The following is a 20,512-nucleotide window of genomic DNA, read 5'->3' as shown; positions in this document are numbered from 1 at the left end:
TTAATCAAAGTGTGAATGCCACCTGAAACCGCTGATTTTCTTACTTAAAAAAGAAAAAAAAATTGATTCACTTTCCCTTTTAAGGAGCTCCTTCTTTGTCTCAGTTTTGCTCATTTTCTCTCTTGCTCATTCGCTCTGTTTCAGTCCCTACTTCTGGTGTACTGCACTCTTTGTTGGTGTGGGACATCTATATGCATGCCAGGGTACCATTTAGGGGCTTGGTACTCAACTCTGTTTCCTGTCGACCTTCTCAAACTTCTCTTTCATTCTCTCTTGCGCCTGTAGCCACCAATTAAGCTCTAGCTGGGATGAAAGCTGGAATCAGGTGTGTGTGTGTGTGTGAGTTACTGCGTGAGTTCATTTTGTGAGCTTCACACAAACACAGTTTGACGTGTAAATGCGACTCACCAAGGACGGTGTAAAAAGAGGAGAGAGGACAGTGTTTAAAAATATAGACCATAGTGTAAAAAAAGAGGCTACTTGTTTAAAAGGAGGACGTGTAAATGCGACTCACCAAGGACGGTGTAAAAAGAGGAGTGAGGGCAGTGTAAAAAGAGAAGAAATAGTGTGAGAAGAGATAGGACACCGAGGTAAATAAGTAGGAGAGAGCGCTAGTATAAAAGGAGAGGAGAGAGGACATTAAGGTAAAAAAAATAGGCAGCCCTAATGTCAAAAGAGAGGAGTGTGGTCAGAGAAACGTGTTAAAATAGAGGAAACTAGTTTAAAACAAGAGAACAAAGGGCTAAAAGAGGAGAGAGGACATTTTTGTATAAGAGGAGAGGACCAGTGGAAAGACGGAGGACAATAGTGTATAAAAAAGTGAAAATATGTGAGAGGAGAGAGTTTAGCTGACCCGACTGCAAGCAGTGGAACGCATCACCACACAGAGGCACATGGGTGCATTCATTCCTTTCAAATTACTTTCTCCCTCAACCTCCATCAGTCCATCATTTCCGCAGATCTCCCCCTTCATATTCCCCCTCCATCCATCTCTCCCTCACTTCCGAGGACGGAGTGTAAAAGGAAAGGAGATAAGACACTAGGGTAGAGAGGAGAGGAGTCATTAGGGTATAGAGGAGAGGAGGTAGGACACCGGGTAGGAGAGGAGAAACTAGGGTAGAGGAGGGGAGACATTAGGGTAGAGAGGTGAGGAGAGGAGGCACTAGGGTAGAGGAGTGAGGAGGGTAGACATTAGGTTAGAGAGTTGAGGAGAGGAGACACTTGGGATAGAGAAGAGAGGAGACACTAGGGTAATGAAGAGAGGAGACATTAGGGTAGAGAGGAGAGAGGACACTAGGATATGTGTGAGAGGAGAGAGGACACTTGGGTAGAGAGGAGAGGACAGTGAACAAACAGAGGAGACAGGAAATTAGTGTGAAAATGAGAGGACACTAGGATATGGGGGAGAGGACAGACTGAGGACACGACTGTATTGAGAGAGGACAGAGGGCAATAGGGTATAGAGGAGAGGGCCGAGGACACTAGTGTCAAAAGAGGACAGAGGACACTAGTGTCAAGAGAGAGGGGAGGACACTAGTTTAAATAGAGAGGAGAAACTAGTGTAAAAAGAGGACAGTAGTATAAAGACAGAGGACACTATTGTAAAAAGAGAGGACAGAGGGCACCAGTGTAAATAGAGGGAAGACACTATTGTAAAATGAGAGGACAGAGGGCACCAGTGTAAATAGAGGGAAGACACTATTGTAAAATGAGAGGACACAGGACACTAGTATAAAGACGGAGGACACTAGTATAAAGACGGAGGACACTAGTATAAAGACGGAGGACACTATTGTAAAATGAGAGGACACAGGACACTAATGTAAAGAGAGAGGACACTAGTATAAAGACGGAGGACACTAGTATAAAGACGGAGGACACTAGTATAAAGACGGAGGACACTAGTATAAAGACGGAGGACACTATTGTAAAATGAGAGGACACAGGACACTAATGTAAAGAGAGAGGACACTAGTATAAAGACGGAGGACACTAGTATAAAGACGGAGGACACTATTGTAAAATGAGAGGACACAGGACACTAATGTAAAGAGAGAGGACACAAGTATAAAGACTGAGGACACTATTGTAAAATGAGAGGACAGAGGACACTAGTGTAAAGATGGTGGACAGAGGACACTAGTGTAAATAAAGAGTAGAGGACACTAGCGTCAAACGACAGAGGACACTAGTTTAAAAGGAGAGGACAGATGAGACTAGACTCCAGCAGGAGGAGAGAAGAGAGTGTACTTGACTTTCGACGGCCAGCAGTGGAACACATCATCGCACAGTGGCACACAGGTGCATTTCTTCCTCGCAAATTACTTCGCTCCGCCTCTCTCTCGCTCTCACTCTCTCCTCCCCAAGTCTTTCTTCCGCTGCCGTTCCCACTTTCTCCCGGAACCTCCATCAGTGGATCCCCCCTCCAGATCTCCCCCTTCGTATTCCCTCTCCGTCTTTCTCTCCCTCCCTTCCGATTATGTATCTCTGTTCCTCTCTCACCTTCCCCCCATGTCTTTCTTCCACTGCTCTGTTATCACTGTCTCCCTAAACCTCCATCAGCGTCGATCTGTCCTCTGGATCTCTGCCTGTGTGTGTCTCTCTCGCTCTTGCTCTTGCGCTCCCTCTCTCGCTGGCTCCCACTCTCTAGTTCTCTCTGTCGCTCTCTCTCTCCCCCTCCCTCCAGTTAATCAACGTCCCGTCGGAATGCCTGCATGTTGTCTTTCCTCTCAGCCCATGAATAAATTATCAATGAGAACAAGAGCCGCACACTGCATCGAAAACACGGGCAACCCCCTTGTGCTCGAGAGCAACGTGTGTGTTTTCATTAGGGATTTTGCAGGAGTGTGTACATCTGGACCGAGTTGGGCTCTCGGATGTTTCCTAGATTGGATTACACGCATGCGCACGCACGCGCACACACACACGCACACAGTCAAGCTGTATATCCGGTCGATTGGTGTTATTCTGTGCAGATTGTGTGAAGGGCACCCTGAGGAGTGCCATCCCGGGACTAATAGGACTCACCTAGAACACACGCACATAGACACCAATGCACACTCATGTACATATATATATATACATAATACATCATTAAACACACACCAAGACATACAGTTCATATAGCAGGCTTTTGGTCTGGCAGTCAGAGAATCATTACACCTGGGGAGACCAATCAATTCTCTGGATCAGCCCTGCTGCAGGGAAGGATTCTGCTCATCCTGTTTTCTCAGGAAAACACGCACACAAACACAAGCACGCACACCTCTGCAATGATGGTGCAGCCAATGTTCTGCTGCGACGCCGATATGCCTGTTATGAAAAATAAATGCTTGATAACCGGCGGGTTGGCGACATGCATCATGAGAAAGATAAGCTGTCTACCTGCTGTAAACTGTATATGTCGTGGAGGTTGAGGAATGGTCGCTCGTCCCATTCCATTCCTTCCTCCTCTACCTGGCTGATGGCATGGCAACAAAAGCTTTGTCAGATCCATGAGATCTTCCCATTAGTTATGAATATGAGGTTAATTATGTAAAAATGTTTTTTGATCTTAGCTCTTTGTCTTTGAGCGGTTTAACACGTCGGGCCAGAGTGGACATCATTAAGACTGCCCTCTTCCTTTAGTAGCGTTGGATCGATGGTGGCTCCCCGAAACAACCCCAACTCCGCCGTTTCCCGTACTTTCTGCCTCTGCTTGGATTTGTTCTCCTGTCGGCCCATTTCTGCCTGCTGTCTGCTTCCTCTGTGTGGATTTTCTAGTATATTTTTCCAATTTCCCCCCAGCTCAAAAGAGCTCCAATGTAGCCTAACCGGGGAGACACACATTACATTTCATATAGACGGAACTGATGTGAAACCATAATCCGGCTTGCTTTTTTTCTAATGGCAAAAGTTATTACTGGAGAGGTTTGGATGGCCGTTAATTAGGATCCGTGGCTCTGAAGGGATGTAGAGAGAGAAGGGGTGGGGGAGAAGGGGGCAGGGGTGCTCTTTAGTCTGTCCAGAAGTGCGGTTGATGGGAGTAGGGCGGTAGGAAGTGTTGGGACATGCGTTTGGGGGAACGAAGACGGTGTGGACATGTCTCTAAGAGCTAAATACACAGTTACGGTCTCCGATTCCTCCTGCAGCATGTCTAATCAATCTTTGCCACACCAACACATTTGCACTTAATGGGATGTTTTGCATGCGAGCAAATCTGCACTCGAGCACATAGAGACACCTGTGTTCCAACGTATATTCACATTTCGTCGATGCATGCACTCACACACGCACACCACTAGGGGAAATGTTCTGGCAAAGACACACACACCTTCCACTTAGACCATGTTTTTTCTTCATCAAATACCCATTTAGGTGAGGAGTCTGAGGACACGGTCTAACAACCACAGAAAAGCATTAGGCGCGTGGGAATTGATGGGTTTTCTCTGTTAGCGGCGAATACAACAACAACACAACATGGCGTTGTAATGCTCAAGGAGCGATTTGTTGATTTGAAAAAAGTGTAATTTATCTCTCAGGTACTAGCCAAACGTAAACACACTGGTATGGGCCATTGTTTGTTGGTTTGTAATGCATGCACAATTTGTGAAACAACAATTTACCTCTTTAAATCGTGGTCAGGATTATTGGCCAATTTCCTAAATCGATTCGATTTCGATTCATAAGGTTCTGAATCGATTAATCATGATTCAATACAATCTGCTCTTAACTAATGAAAATGTCTTAACTGTGTTACAAAATACAAGTGTACTTTATTTTTAGGTGCAAACTTGTAAATTGGACAGTTTAAACTTGAGCTGCAGAACTGTCTCAGGTCTCATAAGTGCAATTATGAATTTAGAAAGGAATTGCAAGTGAAAGTGTACTTGAACTACAACATTCCATCACTACAAATTGCATTAAGGCATTGTTTATTAAAGTGCAAAAATAATAATAATGGTAACAAAACTAATATATATATATATATATATATATATATATATATATATATATATATATATATAAAAATAAATAAAAATCGATCTCATGCCCTTGGTTCTTGGTTTGGTTGTGAGCTGGAGGGCTCAGGCCAAGATGTCTCGCATCTCCACCGCCAGTGTTGTAGCAACGTTACAGACACGTGCTACCGGCCCACTCCAACATTGAGTTCCTGTTCTGTCCAGTGTACCCAGGTGTTGGTGGAGTGTCAGGGAAAGTGTGAAGGAACGCATCAAGTGCTGACTTGAAAGTAGCCAGAGATGTGTGCACTTTGATGCTAGGAGGGACCACGTTATACAGTGCTGAGGCTCTCGAGGCGAATGAGTGGAACCTCAAGGTGTTAATGCTGCTGTATTTCGAGGACCCTAGTGGTCGTATGCAGGAAGTGCCGTGCCGTGAGGTCTCGCGAAAGTCGAGGTTCACAGCATTCGGGATGATGTTGTTGTAGATCTTCCAAACTAGGATGATGGTGTATCTCTCACGCCGCCGTTGGAGGGAGTACATGGATAGGCGATGGAGTCGATCCCAGTAGTTTGACGATCCAAGATCCCTATGAATCAATGTTGCAAAACTTTTATGAAATCAACAAAATCGATTAAATCGATTCTTTTACCCAGTTCTATTCAGGATGTCATCGTTTCTGCAGAACCTCAGTTTGTTGTCTATAAGACTACATAGACAACAAAATTTAAAGACATGTCCACCCGGGACGAGTTTAGCAAACATCATATTGGCACGGATAGGAGGCCAAAAACCTGAGACAATACTATGATTTCATAAAAACATATACTTGTGTACGAAGCCCTATGGAATATAAAGTTCACGCGGTTCAGGAGAGCGGCATTAAAAACAAACAGATAAATCAAATAAATCATGCGACCCGATGTGAAATCCAATTACGCTCGGCAAACAAACAGGAGACCCCGCTCGACGCCTGTATCCTCTAGATCCATGTTGCTCCTGCCACACGTCTCCGTCTGCGCTGGCATTAACACACGTCTTCAATGACCTTGAATGTTGTTTTCCTACTCGATATGCAAATACCCCTTCTGTACATCATTTCTGCAGTGGTTCCGCAGAGAGCCAAAATGAAAACACTAAAGTGGAGTTAATTTGGGCTCAGACCGGCCCGAGCGCCTCGCCAAGGATGCTGGCTGGGAATAGGCTGCATGCACTTTGTTGTTGTTTTCCTTAATAATAGAAGACCTCTTGCTGTACACTAACGTGGGCGGACGGGCTGTGGTTGAGAACAAAGAGTCACGGTTTTCGTGAGTGTGTCACGGTTACGCAGTGAGAAATAATTTGGTAATGAGGTCATGGATGCATCTGTTCTCGCTGTATAATAACTTTTATATAAAATTGTGATTTTCTGAACGCCAGAAGTTGTGGATGTGGTTGTGTATGCGTGTTATCAAATGCAGTGTGTCTCCATAATGAAGCACTATGCTCTGACTGAGAGTGGGAGAGAGCATTCTGGCCTCAAGCTTCCTCTTTGATTCCCTACCATCCGGGAAACTCAAACAGACTTTGCCTCCATAGAGAACACTGAGTTGGTCATCGTCTTCAGCCTAGCATCTCTACACTGGAGATCATAGATGGGTTTGGCACTTCATCTCTACAAACGCCATCTTGTGCGTGAGCTGAATCAACTCCAATCAATTCCACAGGCATCGTTGTACTGATGTTTCAATAATTGCTCACTGGCATCATCACCCCGATCACAGCCTGGTGCTGCTTCTGGAAACATAAACAGCATCCAAGCCTCTCGCTCTGTCTGCTTTTCTGTATCATTTCTGTGTGCATAGAATGGATCTTTCAATAGTATAGTAATGGGAAGCCTTAATTGAGCTTTCATTTTCCATGTACCTTCTCACTAATGGAGCTGGCCCACAATTAAAGCAGCACTTGGTCTGGGATTCAGTTCAGTTAAGCGCCCGATGGTACCTGCTGGCAATTTGTCTTGAAAGCGTATTGAAACACGATAAACAAACATGAAAATTCTAGCGTTCTCTCTCGTGTGTGTGTGTGTGTGTGTGTGTGTGTGTGTGTGTGTGGGGGGGGGGGGGGGGGGGGGGGTAAAATGTGTGCCTTGGATGTACTTGTACCTGCCTCTGTATATAGTTTATGTGTCACCAAATAATCCTACTTTGTATAGGTCTGCTTGTGCCCTGGGCAGTATAGTTCTGGAGGAGTTGCTTAGATTCGTTTTCCTAGGTGCTCCCTTTCACTAATCAACGTGTGTGTGTGTGTGTGTGCGTGCCTAATGGCATGCTTGTGTGCTTCTGTGTGTCAGTTGTTAAATACACTATACATAAAAAAATCAAAGTCGTGTGTGTGTATGGGGTTCTAAGCAGGCTGCGAGGTGTCCTTACCTGTCAGATAACTGCACCTCAATGAAGAAGATGCATCTGTGTGACAGCCTAAGATCTCCCTGCGGCAGTACCTGTGTGCGTATGCAACCCAGGAGCATATGTGTGGGAGCTCTACTTTGTGACCGTGTTGAATAGTGCAGAACTGCAGCAGCCACTGACTTACTGACACACACACGCTTAGAAGTTGATCTAAGTTGAGCCTGTTGACTTGTGATATGGATATGGATATATGGATGTCTTGGGTGGTATTTATCGAACGCACACACCAACGCACGCACACGGACATAGAAAGAGAGCCGCCTCTAACCTCACCTCCATTTCAAGCAACAATTTTTATTTCATTTTCTCTCTAATCCTCCGGCCTATTTTTGTCCAGCCATTATTTTTTCACATCTTTCCATTTATGTTATTTGATGTCCTTCCTCGGTCCTCTTGTCATTTTCCCCTCCCTAACACCCTTGTCGTTTCAATTCACAGCAGCCCCAACAAAGTCTTTGTTTATCATCCCCACTCGCACATCTCTTCACTTCCTACACAAGCAATTCTCACCTTACTTTCTTCATTCGCTCTTCCCTTCTGACCCAATTCCACCTCCTCCTCCCCAACCCACCCACCTCCTCCCGCCTCTCCTCCTCGTGCTCCTCGTCCTCCTCCACTCTAGCGGGCTGGTCTGTCTTCTGCTGCAGTTGTTCCTCTCGCCCTCTCTCACGCAGCGTTAATAAGGCAGCTGTCAGCCTCACCCACCGCAAGGCCACAAGTTCACCGCTCTGCCAAACAGCGGCTCTGCCACCAAGGCTAATGATGCTAATCACGTCGCCGTTTATGCTAGTGCTGCTGATGCTAACGTTACCACCCAATTTTCTTCCCCCTTACTTCATAGCTAGAGGACTAGCGAAGTATTTTGTGTCTTATATAGTATATGCAATAAGTATGTATGTCATTTTGAATTTACTTAAGTAAACCCGTGATTATTTAACCCAGTGCGAATGCTTCGACATACGTATATACTCTATAAACTTTTGGGTGTACTATGAATTCTGCTGTGTTCACTTCAACAGTTAATCCTATTGGTAGTTCCATCGCTGATGCCTGGAGTATTTATAATTTAAAAACCCAACAGTGCGTGCCTTATAGGGCTTTATAAAAGGTCCATACACCCAGTGACACTTGGTTACATCTAATATTAGAGAACACTGTATTTTTCTGCGGCGGTGTTCATGTTGGTCTGGCGTTAACAAAGGATTCGGGCCGCATGCAATCCTCTCAATGAGTGTTTTACCTCCCCCTTGCTGTTCCAGCATCATTGGAGAGCTGTTATCATGATGACAGAGGTTGTTTTTTCTGACAGGGTAGACATAGCAAATTAATTGGTTTCACAACAGGCTATTTCTTAAACCGATTACACATACGGGCGACTATGTCTTTCTAAATGTGTGTGTGGACCGTTTGGATGAATGCCTTCTGTTCCTTTGTCACAACGGTAGTAATATGCTGAGAACTCCTTGAGTGGTTTGCAATTTTGGTGTGCAAGCACCGATGTGTCCTGAAATGATGTTATAAATAAAAATATTGATTTGTATGATGAAATTGTAACGTGTCCCATTTTTCCAATCTGAACATATTAATGCGACAGATAAAGGACAGATGACTCATTTGATATCATTATTACACAAACCACGTACCACCATGAGGCTTCTCATGATGCTCATAGGTTGGAGACGCTAGTCGAGATGCAACACACGTGCGAGTTCAGACTTGGGACACTTCAGTGCACCCACTTTAAGATAGATGTTAATTTCACAAAAAAATATTAGGAGGCAGCACCTAGCAGCCAGCACCTTGTATTGTGCTGACCACCGGCCATTATTCTGCCTTTGTAATAGCCTTTTATTCTCGTTTTGTGCTCCGTCTCCATTATTCCCATTCGGCCATTAAACCCTTTTCCGGGACGCCCCTTCTGATCTCCGTTATTCAAAACAGTCCCCATTGTCATGCTGGTGGAGGACGGTGAGGCCGCGCTGGACGTGGGAGAGCACCATTATTTTGGTTCTCAGTGGATAAAACCGTATTGATTTCTACAACAGAGTAAAGCATGTTGCTCACATTGCACACCGTCTTTAAACGGGGACACAGAAGCTGCTGGGTGAAACACCAACAGAGGAGCTTATTACAACTAAACAGAAATATAAAATAAGTTCCACAATCCTCAGACTAAAGTGTGGAGGATTGTCAGTATTTGGCCGATAATATGCTTGACAGTCTGGTGGCTTAGATTGAATAGTTTGCGATCCCTCATACTTTCTATAGTTATCTATGCGTGAAATCTGTCCTTGGATAGATCCAGCTGGCATTCGCCCTGGTTTCATTTTATTCTGCTTATGGCTTGGAAAATGAAAGTGAAACTAAAATAATCAAACGAAGATTCAAGTATGACCCCACCCACTACTGCTGTAACTGTAATGTCTGTGATGTCTTAGCATAGCTACGCCCATGCGTATACTGTAAATAAAGTCATCAAAGTACCCAACCCATCTATCCACCTCCTTTGTTTTTTCTCGATCGCTATTTCTATCTTGAATTAATTTTGTAGAGCCGATGCTATCTACTTGTGTGGCTGACATTCTTTGTCTGTTAATCTGTTGTCATCAGTGGCGTCTCCTGCACTTCCAAGTCCTGCTTCTTCGCCTGTTCTTCTTTTGTCGGCTGCGTGTCCTCCCACGAACCCTCAGTGGTTATCTCCTCCATCCTCTCTGTCTCTCCTCTCTCTCTCTCTTCTCCTCCCCTCGCCTTACAACATTGTGAGGAGGCAGTCACAATGTCCTATAGAAGCATATACTGTGTCTCAATAGCACCGGTGTTTTGGCGTGCATGGATATTTGTCTTGTTTGTATCTGTTATCTCCCTTTGTCTTCTCTCCAAGGACGGGCCATTTACCACTCTGTTTCTTCTCCTTTCTCTCTCCCTATCGCTCTCTCTCATTATGCATCTGTGTGTGTCGAACGGGAGGACGGCGGTGTGGGCTGTGCTGCGTCAAATCGTGGTGCGAGCCGCTTTCTCTGCGCTCACCTCCTGCTGGTAGCAGCCCCCCCACGGGTCACTGCTTTATGGGGAAGATAGAGGAGGGGAGGGGAGGTGGTTGCAGGTGTGGGCGGATGTATACGTGGGTGCGTGTTTATTGACTGAGATTGCTTCCCGGTTCATTGGCATGCAGTAGGAGGTTTTCTACGCGCCTGTGCACACATACATATATATCAACATACAAAACTGTGCGTCTGTGAATTCTCCCGAGACTTGAGAGAGGGTTTGAAGTCTCTTATTTGTCTCCCTCCGTCTTCTTCAATGACAAGCTGGACCTGATTAATTAATGTTTGCCAAAGCAAGCAACGCCAAAGCAGATGGGCCTTTCTCCTAAGTCCCTTTTTTTTTTTTCCTTCATTGTTTCTGTTAGCATTTGAGAGCATTATGTCCATCTCGTGCGGCACTCTCCCCATCTCCCTTGGTGTGTAAGTGTGTGTGTGTTTGTGTGTGTGTGTGTGAGCTGTTGCCCTGCGTCAACAGCCCAGTATTGACAGTGATTCGGGGGAGCATGTATGTTTGGATTTAGCCCTGGCACAAAGCAGTAGGTTTGGATTCTGTAACCTAACCATGGCTGTTGATTTACTGTGGTTATTAAGACTGTACACACACACACACACACACACACACACACACACACACACACACACACACACACACACACACACACACACACACACACACACAGCTTTCCATCATCCGTTGATCCTCCTGTTCACCCTCAGTCGGGAGCGGTGTTATTGATCACTGGCTGCACCAATCGAACGTCTTCATATGACTTCTCCTCCTTCCACCACAATTTACCTTGACAGCATATCACAGCCAGCTGTTGGCCAGGATTCTTTGTGGGAGAACCCTCCCCTGGGTGGTGGAATCGGTGGGGAGTTTGCACACCGCCACCTCCACCAGTCTAGTCTGTCATTGTTTCCTTGCCAGCGCGCGTCTTGCCCGAGTCAGTCCCAATCACTCCAGAGGGACATTGAACATAAGTCATTTGGACAGAGTGACCTTTTAAACATAGCTGTGCATCTCTCCCTCTCTGCCGTCCCCGTCTCTCTCCGTCCCTCCCTCTCGCTCTCTCTCTCTTCCTTTTGTCTTTGCCTCTCTCCTCGCTCTGAGAATCATCCACTGCGGCTGCATCAGTGTGTCGCGATGCATTGAATGAAGTTCCATCCGAGCGCCATGAGATGTCACATACAACACGCATACCATCCCCACCGCCCTTACACACACACACGCGCGCACCCATGCACAGAAGATGATTGCCCTCTAGTCGTGCCTTAGCGGCCCGCCGAGCCGTGACGGTGGTGCAGTGAGTTGAGGGCGGCCGGGGCAGCGTCGGTGCGTGGCCGGCGTCTCCTGGATGAGTCGCATAGGCCGGTAATTGTTTTCATAGCATGAGATTGGACCGTGAGGGAACTGATGCAATCCATCGATCAGGCCTCCGGAAGCATTGGGGGAGGGGCAAGGGCATTTGTTGGCAGCGTTGGCTGGGTTGAGCTGTGTTTTAACCCTTTTTAATCTTTGATTCTCCTTTTTCCTTATAGAAGAGGGTGGAGCTGCAGTCTGAGTCGCGGGCCAGCCCTAAGAAGAGAGCCGAGCCGTCTGTCGACCTATTGGGTCTAGGTAAGACACTGCTCCGGTTTCCCCTGATCCCATTATAAAGTACTATATTCTATATCGGTCCTGGAAAAAAACCCATACTGGTTTATGAATCCAACTAAGGTGAATGACGTATTATGATGTAATAAAATCGATATTGTTTGGCTGGGTGGAATATCGGAATACGACAGGATGGTTCATGCTTTTCAAAACAGGCACGGATCTTGTTAAAACTATGTAATTTACAGAACAACACAATGCAAGTCTGTCACTGAGCGTAAAAAACAATCTGCTATCTCGCAGACAAAACATGGTGGATTTTGGTTCTTTCATTTGCAATGTCAGAGATGAGAAAAGGAAATGTTTGAAAGGTCCCCTGTGAACATTGAGTGGTCATTCTCTCTCTCTCTCTCTTTCCCTCTTTCTCTTGCTCTGTCGCTCGCTCAATAAAAATAGGATATTGAGCAACGATGACATTCCTCCGTTTCCCTCGCACACACACTTCTCCAGTGTAATATGTTTACGCCAGTGTTACATTGCGCTGTCAGAATGACGATGAGGTAATGTCCGGACGGGAGCGTAGCGCCGAGGGCTACGGCATCGATCAAAGGAGAATTCCCAGCATGGAGGCGGGCAGAGCCACTGGGCCGCTATAAATAACCCATCTCCACACACCTCTCAGCTCCCTTCCCGCGGATTGAATTTCACACATAATCAATAAGTCAAATACGTGGAACTCGCCGCCTGGAGCCCTCACACACTCCACCCACCCTGTGTCTCTTCCTCAGTCCGTCTGTCCAGACAACATCCATCCTACCCCCCACCCTGCTCTCCCCTACTCCCTTTTGTTGTTGTCTTCCTCTGCCGATTACCATGCATCGGTCATCCCTTAGCTCCCATCCTGGTCTCCAGCAGTGTGGTGGATGCATGCGTCTCGGCTTCTCCAGGTCCTGCTCTTCCCTTTGCTTCATCTACTTCCCCACCTGGCCAATCATCACCATTCCAGCCTGGCTCGTTCCCCTAGAGAGAGGCGTGCATATAAATAAACATGTCAGTGGGAATCAGTTGGAGGTTGCCGGGCGTGTGTTGGTGTTCAATCAGATGTTGGATGGCACAGAACGAGGGGCCGTGGTGATGCTAATGCCCTGCGCCTTGGGACATCTAAGCTCATAGACCTGTATACATGGACGCCTCCTTGGTATTTCTGTCGTACCGTCAACGTCGTCTCCCATGTTTAAGAGGCAAAGGCTGGCCTGTAAACAAATCCGGCCTGTAAGCAAATCAGACTGAGACTGTTAACGGCAGAACTGCAGTTTATCTGGATGAAAGGATATGGCGCTTGCATTTCCCAACGGAGTCTTTTTCTTCTATGATTTATGATCTGCGTGGAGTGAATAGTGAAAAAAGTATCAAATATATATAATTTGATTTACTATGAGTATGAATTTTACTCATTGAAATTGGTTGAGAAGTGTCAACTTTGTGGTGCTATTTACTCCGAAAAACTGCAGCTTCCCCGTTTACATATTAGAGGCCAGTCTTGGTCTCTCATATGGGGGCGACGTTGATGTATGGCTGCAAAGCGTCTCAGCAGTCAATGTGGCGTCTATGTATAAAGTCCTATGACTACACTGGCTGGCGAGAAGGTTCTCAGCAATCATATGGACAAAACTATTCTATCAGAGATAAATAGATTAGACAGGTCAAATGAGAAGCACATAATCTGCATTATATATAGAGCCTGGTAGTTGGCTACAGCAAAATATTTGTATTTATATTTCATGCGCGTCAGCCATAGATGTTAACATCCATCTCATTGGTAGCGTTGAGGGGCTAGGTGTCTTGCTCATGATCACCCCAAACCTTACTACTTGTGGTAATCAAGGGATTGAACAATCTACCCTTCCCCTCGAACACTGTCCCTGCCTCTTGGATGTGATACTTGTCTCAACATCCACAATGCCTTATAGGTCAAGAAGATTCAGATATACTATTTTTTTTTTATTAATAGCATTACATTAAAATTAGTGATTAATAAGTCAAACAAGACATGTATTATAGTCCCCTGGCCAGAGCCCTACATTGCGATGTGGAAATAGACCACAATTCTTACGTTTCTTGGGAGCGTCAAACTTTGGGGGACAGCAGCACCAAACACAACACATACTAGGTGGTCTATCTTATCATTGCTCTTATGGCATTCAGTATTCAGTACTCTCAGGAGGTAGAGCGGGTTGACTTATAACCGAAAGTTTGCTAGATCGATCCCCGGCTCCTATTAGCTGAGTGTCGAGGTGTCCCTGAGCAAGACACCTAACCCTTACTGCTCCCGACGAGCTGGCTGTCACCGTGAGTGGTTGACTCCGCTGTCGGTGTGTGAATGGTTGCAAGTCCCTTTGGACAAGAGCATCTGCTTAATGCCTTGAATATAACAAAAAAACAAATTCAGCTGGCCAATCAGAATCGACTGCTGCAAGAGCTTCATATCAGCAGAGGGGGCGCTGGGCTTCAGGTTTTTGGTCTTTTGTGATCGTTTAAAAGGAACTGACACTTTGGGTTGGATCCACTGGCCCCCTGCTCCGCGGTGCGGGGCCTGTTACCATGGCGAGGCCCAGAGGGGGTTCAGGCAGCCGTCCAGTGCGGAGACCTGGTGGGAGGCCCGGGGCTACCAGGCAAGGGCCAACAGCCTCCGTGGTAGCAAGGACGATGGAGACGATCACGGGGGCGCCTTCTCACGTGGTTTAGCGCTACAGCCATGGTTAATTGGGGCGAGCGGCTGGTGGGGGTGTCGGGCTGGCCTTGGAGTTCATCTGTTAGTTTGGTGCAGCCCGTTATTTTTTTTTATTCACAGTCAAACACTAGTTCTGGTTGGCAGTCGTTGGCGCCAGCCCTGGGGTTTCAGAATCTTCTGTCATGTTCCTTCATGCCCTCTCTCTCTCTCTCTGTCTTTCTTTCTGTCTGACCATGTCTCTCTCTCTCTGTCTTTTTCTGTCTTTCTCCTTGTCATTTTTCTTTAAATAACATTTAAAGAAAGAGAGGGATCTCTCGGCTTTTCTCGCTCTTTCGCCCTCTCTCTCGCTCCTTCGCTCTCTGGCTCTCTCGCTCTTTCTCTTTCTCTTTCTCTTCCTCTCTCTCCCCCCCCCCCCCCATCGTGTGCTTGTCTGCCTAAGGAGGCCCAGTGCTGTTTGCACTTTAAAAAGGCTAAATTATGGATGCTTCATTACTGTGGTTATATAAATAACCCCTGTTGAACACACACACACCACACATGCCCCGTCTCATTCATCGACACCCTTATTTTTGTCTCCGTCACCCTCAATGGTTTCCTTTTATCTGCAATTACACTTCGCTCTTGCACCTCCACGTATTTCTGTCAAGCTCTCTGACCACTGTACACCCTAAGCCTGTCCTTCTGTACTCTTTCTTTTCTTATCCTCACTGAATTCATCATCCCTTACCTTCAGAGTCTCCTCAAGGTAGTTGCAGGGAGTTATGCTGTCGCGCCGCAGACAAGGAAACTCAAAGTTCTACCTTTCGAAGCAGTCAAACAGCGTTATAGATAATGGTGCATGAATACTCTCAGGTAATCTGTGGTATTGCCTCACTATTTTTCTCATATGGCAAAAACATTACTTTTTTTAACCAGTTGATCTGATCAAAATTGCATCCAATTAACCTCAGACCTTATAAAATCAGCTCCCATTCATCACTTCTGTTGAGACTCACAGCACTCGGCTCCGTTCAAGGTTAGCTTTTCAGTTAAAAGCAAACTTAACTTAAAGTCAAGAGGATTTTTGTACCTTAATGGGACTTGGGCTGAGACCTAGAAATGCAGACATGAAAAATGTACATACAGATCAAAACGTTAATTTATGAATGTCTGATTGACCTGTACAATGGTGTTGGGTAGGGGGTTGGGTAGGGGAAGATATCGACTCATCTTACATTCATATGTGATATCTCATATGCAATATGTTGCATTGATTCAGAGTAGGAAGGGCTTCCTGTGAATCAATTAGGAGGATTATATGTCTCAAATTTCCAGTTGTGTCGGTACAGGAAGGTATATTATCAGCTATAAGGGTCACGCTCTGTAAGTATGTTTTCTAACACACACTCATACTCTGTTATATACTCTTACTCTGTAAGACTCCTTTGCAATTCACATATACTATACATTTTACGCATATTAATTTAACAGACATTACTATCCTAAGCGTCTTACAAGTGAGACTGAGAACAATAGTAGCATAACACTGCAGCACATGCATCCCCCACGTGTACCACCAAGCAATAAACTATACCGTTCAAATGGATCATCGCTTCACGCATACATTCAGGTTTATTATTGTCATCTGATATTGATCCATAAACAGGCAGATTTAGGGTGTCTTGTCGGAGATACATAGATTCAATAGCAGCATTTATGTGAAACATGTCAGATGTTGAAACAAAGCAAAACACGATTGATGATAGATTGATCGCACCACAGACCCGACTTAATGGTCATCGCTGTAAAATGTATGCTTTTCCCTGTATCCGACAATGCTTAACACTCACGCAGCGTTACTAGGTTTAGGTTGAGCGGTTGTGCTTTAATGTGCACAAATGCTGCTGGGACGTGTAAGTCAACATTCATTTGGTCTTGGAGCATTGCAACATAGGTCCAAAAAACATTTAATTTGCTGATTTGAAGATGTATGCTGGGCTCTCCGTAGCGCTGAGGAATTAGCTCTGGAAAAAGTGGACGTGATTGAGATTCATCTAGTTATCATTTTATTATGGTCAAGGCTTGTTTTTCAGTGAGCTAGTACTAGGCAAGCATTGATAGAAAATATTCTACAATGTTTCTTTCTGCGGCCAGAAATAAATGATTGAGGTGTGCAATCAGGGCTGTAATGGCATTCATTATATTCTGAAGAATTCTACAATGTTTTAATTAGGTGACCGAAGCGGTGAATTGCCCTGGCATGTTTTGGAATGATCTGATTAAAAATGAATGGGTCTAGGTACATGAACACCTCAATGGCCGGCTCTGTAGCCTTCACAGTGCAAACGGAATAATATCAATGCCAGCCTCGCGGTGAGACCCCAGTGAGCCGGGCGTTCATTAAAGGAAGGGTTCATGGCATCCCCGTTACGTTTGCCTCGGTTACCATACCAATGACTGCCGTCATTAGGAACTTCACAATGCAGAGGTTTGAGCTGAATCGTTTTGTACGCTCAGAGGAAACAATGAAAGCAAAAGGACATTGTGAATCTTTGAAATATGTCAAATGTGTTTTATGCAAAGAATGCCTGTAGGTGATTTCAATGAGCTGTAGGGCGGTATGGAAGCATATACAGTATGTAGCAAAATTAAAATGGCAATGCAATTACATTATGCAATTGACAATTCATTATGCAATTTTATAATGTAATTTGTAAATACGTTATTCAAAGTATTTTAATATGCAAAGTGACAATGCAATCCTCAATTAAATTTGCAAAAGTTATAAAAATAGAATAACATTTTGTCAAATTCTTTGAGTTCCTTTATTCAAATTGAAAAGCTATAGCGTCCCCGTGATTGCAATCCACTTCGCCACGCTCCGTGTGTTGCGATATTCAAATGACATTTCAATCCGCAAAACAAACGCTTTGCATAAGATTTGGCAAAACGTTTTCCAAAACATAGTCCAAAACGTTTTCCAAAAAGTCAATATGCAAAGTGTCAAACGTATCAGCCAATCAGCGTCTGGGGGGGAACTACGTCACTTGCTCGTAATTTCCTTGTTCACGTTCACTTCTAGTTCATATGTGTCAGGTCCATGGTCACCAATGGAGATTATTGATACGCTCCGAAGTTTGGCCGATGATGTGGAGAACAATCGTGTTGAAGACACAGATGCAGTAGATAGAGTGCGTGTTCTGGGAGATAGGATAGACGACTTATCCTCACTGGTACGTTTTGACGCCAGTGTGGTGTAAACAACGATCTCCCAAGTGCTATAGGCACTGGGTGCGAAAGATAGGGTCGGGAGACCCACCGTGGAGATACCCTTGGAGGCAATAGAAAGTGACGTAGTTCCCGCCCAGACGCTGATTGGCTGATACGTTTGCCACTTTGCATGTTGACTTTTTGGAAAACGTTTTGGATTACGTTTTGGAAAACGTTTTGCCAAATCTTTTGCAAAGCGTTCGTTTTGCGGATTGAAATGTCATTTTAATATCGCAACACACGGAGCGTGGCGAAGTGGATTGCAATCACGGGGACGCTATAGCTTTTCAATTTGAATAAAGGAACTCAAAGAATTTGACAAAATGTTATTCTATTTTTATTGTTATAACTTTTGCAAATTTAATTGAGGATTGCAGTGTCACTTTGCATATTAAAATACACTTTGAATAACGTATTTACAAATTATATTATGAAATTACATAATGCATTGTCAATTGCATAACGTAATTACTTATTGAATTGCAAATTGCATTGCCATTTGAATTTTGCGACATTTATGCTTCCATAGGGCGGGGGCACAGATGGAATTTTTGAACTGGGGGGGACCAAGCTGTCAGCAAATGATTTCAACTCAATAAGTTATTTTTGTGTAATTTGGGCTTTGACTAGCGCTCAAGTAGTTACTTTCGTAATAGCCTATGGGCCAATGGTTTGCACTTAAAAAACATTGGAGAATTCTTATTTGAAATCATGGATAAACAACAGTGAACATTGTTAAACAAAGGCATAATTGATCAACACTAGCCATATATGATGCCTTATGCAAACAATGTTTTTTTAAACATTTGTGTATACTCAGAAGTGTAACAACATATTTACATGAATGAAAAAAAAAAGCCGAACATATTTACTGTCTAACTAGACTCACTGAAGGACCCAAAAACATCCCTCCCCCTTTCATTACCCTGAACATACTGCTAATTGTACTGTGGGCCTCTGAAGTCCTTGAACCAAACTTATTGAACTTATTATGCTAGCTAAAGAGAATGAAAAGGTATTAATATGCTAGCGCTAGGTAGCTAGCTAAAGAGAATGACAAGGAATTAATACATGGGCCAGAGCCAGGCACTCACAATTTCTTTAGGAATTTTCTAGTTAAAATAAGGGTATACATAAAAATGAAAAAACATTAAAGCTATTCACCTACGGCCTAAAAATACTTTTATTTTACATTTAGCCTACTTCAGTTAAGATCAAATGCTGTTTATTAATGTCACTAGCTACTCTACATTACGAAACGATTAGCTGCCACATCTCGGAAAGTCAACAGGCAACAGGCATAGGATAGCCTACTTACATTGTTTGTTTTTTGAAAAAAAGCTCTGATTTGTTTTTTGCTTCTTCATTTTGTTGCTTCATTGAAGCACCCGCTCTGTCATAGTAGACAATGATGACCACAACAGATACAGGCACACCTACCAGTTCCTCTTTAGGACCCTGGGGAGTAAGGGTCGAGCCTTTGTGGTGTGTTCAATTTACTCTGAAAGTCGGAACTTGGAGCTCGGAACAACGTTACACCAAAGTTGGGTGCTCCCAGTGCTTCCCAGCCTCACTAACGTACAACAAAACATGTAACTACTGTTTACGTGAGTAGCATATAGCATGAATTCTATGTCTGGCTGGTGAGATTAATCCGACTCTCCGAGGTGGAGATCCGACTTCATGGGGAACATTCTGATTAAAATTCTGACTTGGAGTTTGGAAATTCCGACATTCGAGAATAACTGGAATCCACGCACATTAGTCGTAGCACACAAACGCCGGGCACTCAATGCGCGCTTCATGTAAATTAGTCTAACTAACGGAACATTAATCCTCTGTTTTACTGGCGGTGTTTGTCGCCTTATGTAGTCTAACTAACGGTACATTAATCCTCAGTTTTACCGGCGATGTTTGTCGCCTTATGTAGGGGCAGTGGGGGGGTCACTATGAATCTGAAGGGGTCATGTCCCCCCCGTCCCCAGTGCCATCTGCACGCAGGCTGTAGGGGTCACAACTATTGGTATATATGTTTATAGAGAAAACACTGCAATGACTATGGCTGTGCAAGTCCTTTTAAGCCTACCAATCAAGTGCTCACTTCCATGATTCATTTCTTTCCACATGTATTATATTTTATCTTAATCTTTTCTCTTTTAATAAGACTTCAATTTGCCATTCTCTTGTCTCCCTCTTTCTCTGTCTCTGTCTCTCTGTCTGTGTCCCTCTCTCTCTCTCGCTCCGTCTTTGTCTCTCCCTCTCTCCCTCTCTCTCTCTGTCTCTCTCTCTCTCTGTCTCTGTGTCTGTCTCTCCCATCTCAGATGCACCTGAGAGTTCCGCTGGATCGGGAACTGGTGGTGGTGTGAGTGCTACTGGTGGCAGTGTACCAATCAGCGACGACCTGGACATCTTTGGACCAATGGTGTCCAACCCCCTGCCCTCTTCTGGCAACGCACACTCCAATCAGGTAGCAGTGTCATCGCCCACCCCAAGTTTTTGGATG

General features: G+C 44.7%; 1 protein-coding gene across 4 annotated transcripts in view; it reads left to right on the top strand.

Annotated features, from left to right (window-relative positions):
• The window catches only part of smap1 (small ArfGAP 1), a 73,652-nt gene that overhangs the window by 39,385 nt on the left and 13,755 nt on the right, over positions 1–20,512 (top strand). For all 4 annotated transcript variants that reach the window (XM_030379542.1, XM_030379541.1, XM_030379538.1 and 1 more), the window contains 2 exons: positions 11,975–12,053; positions 20,331–20,476. In XM_030379542.1, coding sequence (XP_030235402.1) covers positions 11,975–12,053; positions 20,331–20,476 — 225 coding nt within the window. The remainder of the gene's footprint in view (positions 1–11,974; positions 12,054–20,330; positions 20,477–20,512) is intronic.

This window comes from Gadus morhua, chromosome 15 (assembly GCF_902167405.1).
Source record: "Gadus morhua chromosome 15, gadMor3.0, whole genome shotgun sequence".
NCBI classification, from domain to species: Eukaryota; Metazoa; Chordata; class Actinopteri; order Gadiformes; family Gadidae; genus Gadus; species Gadus morhua.
This window is presented reverse-complemented; position numbering and strand designations above follow the sequence as displayed.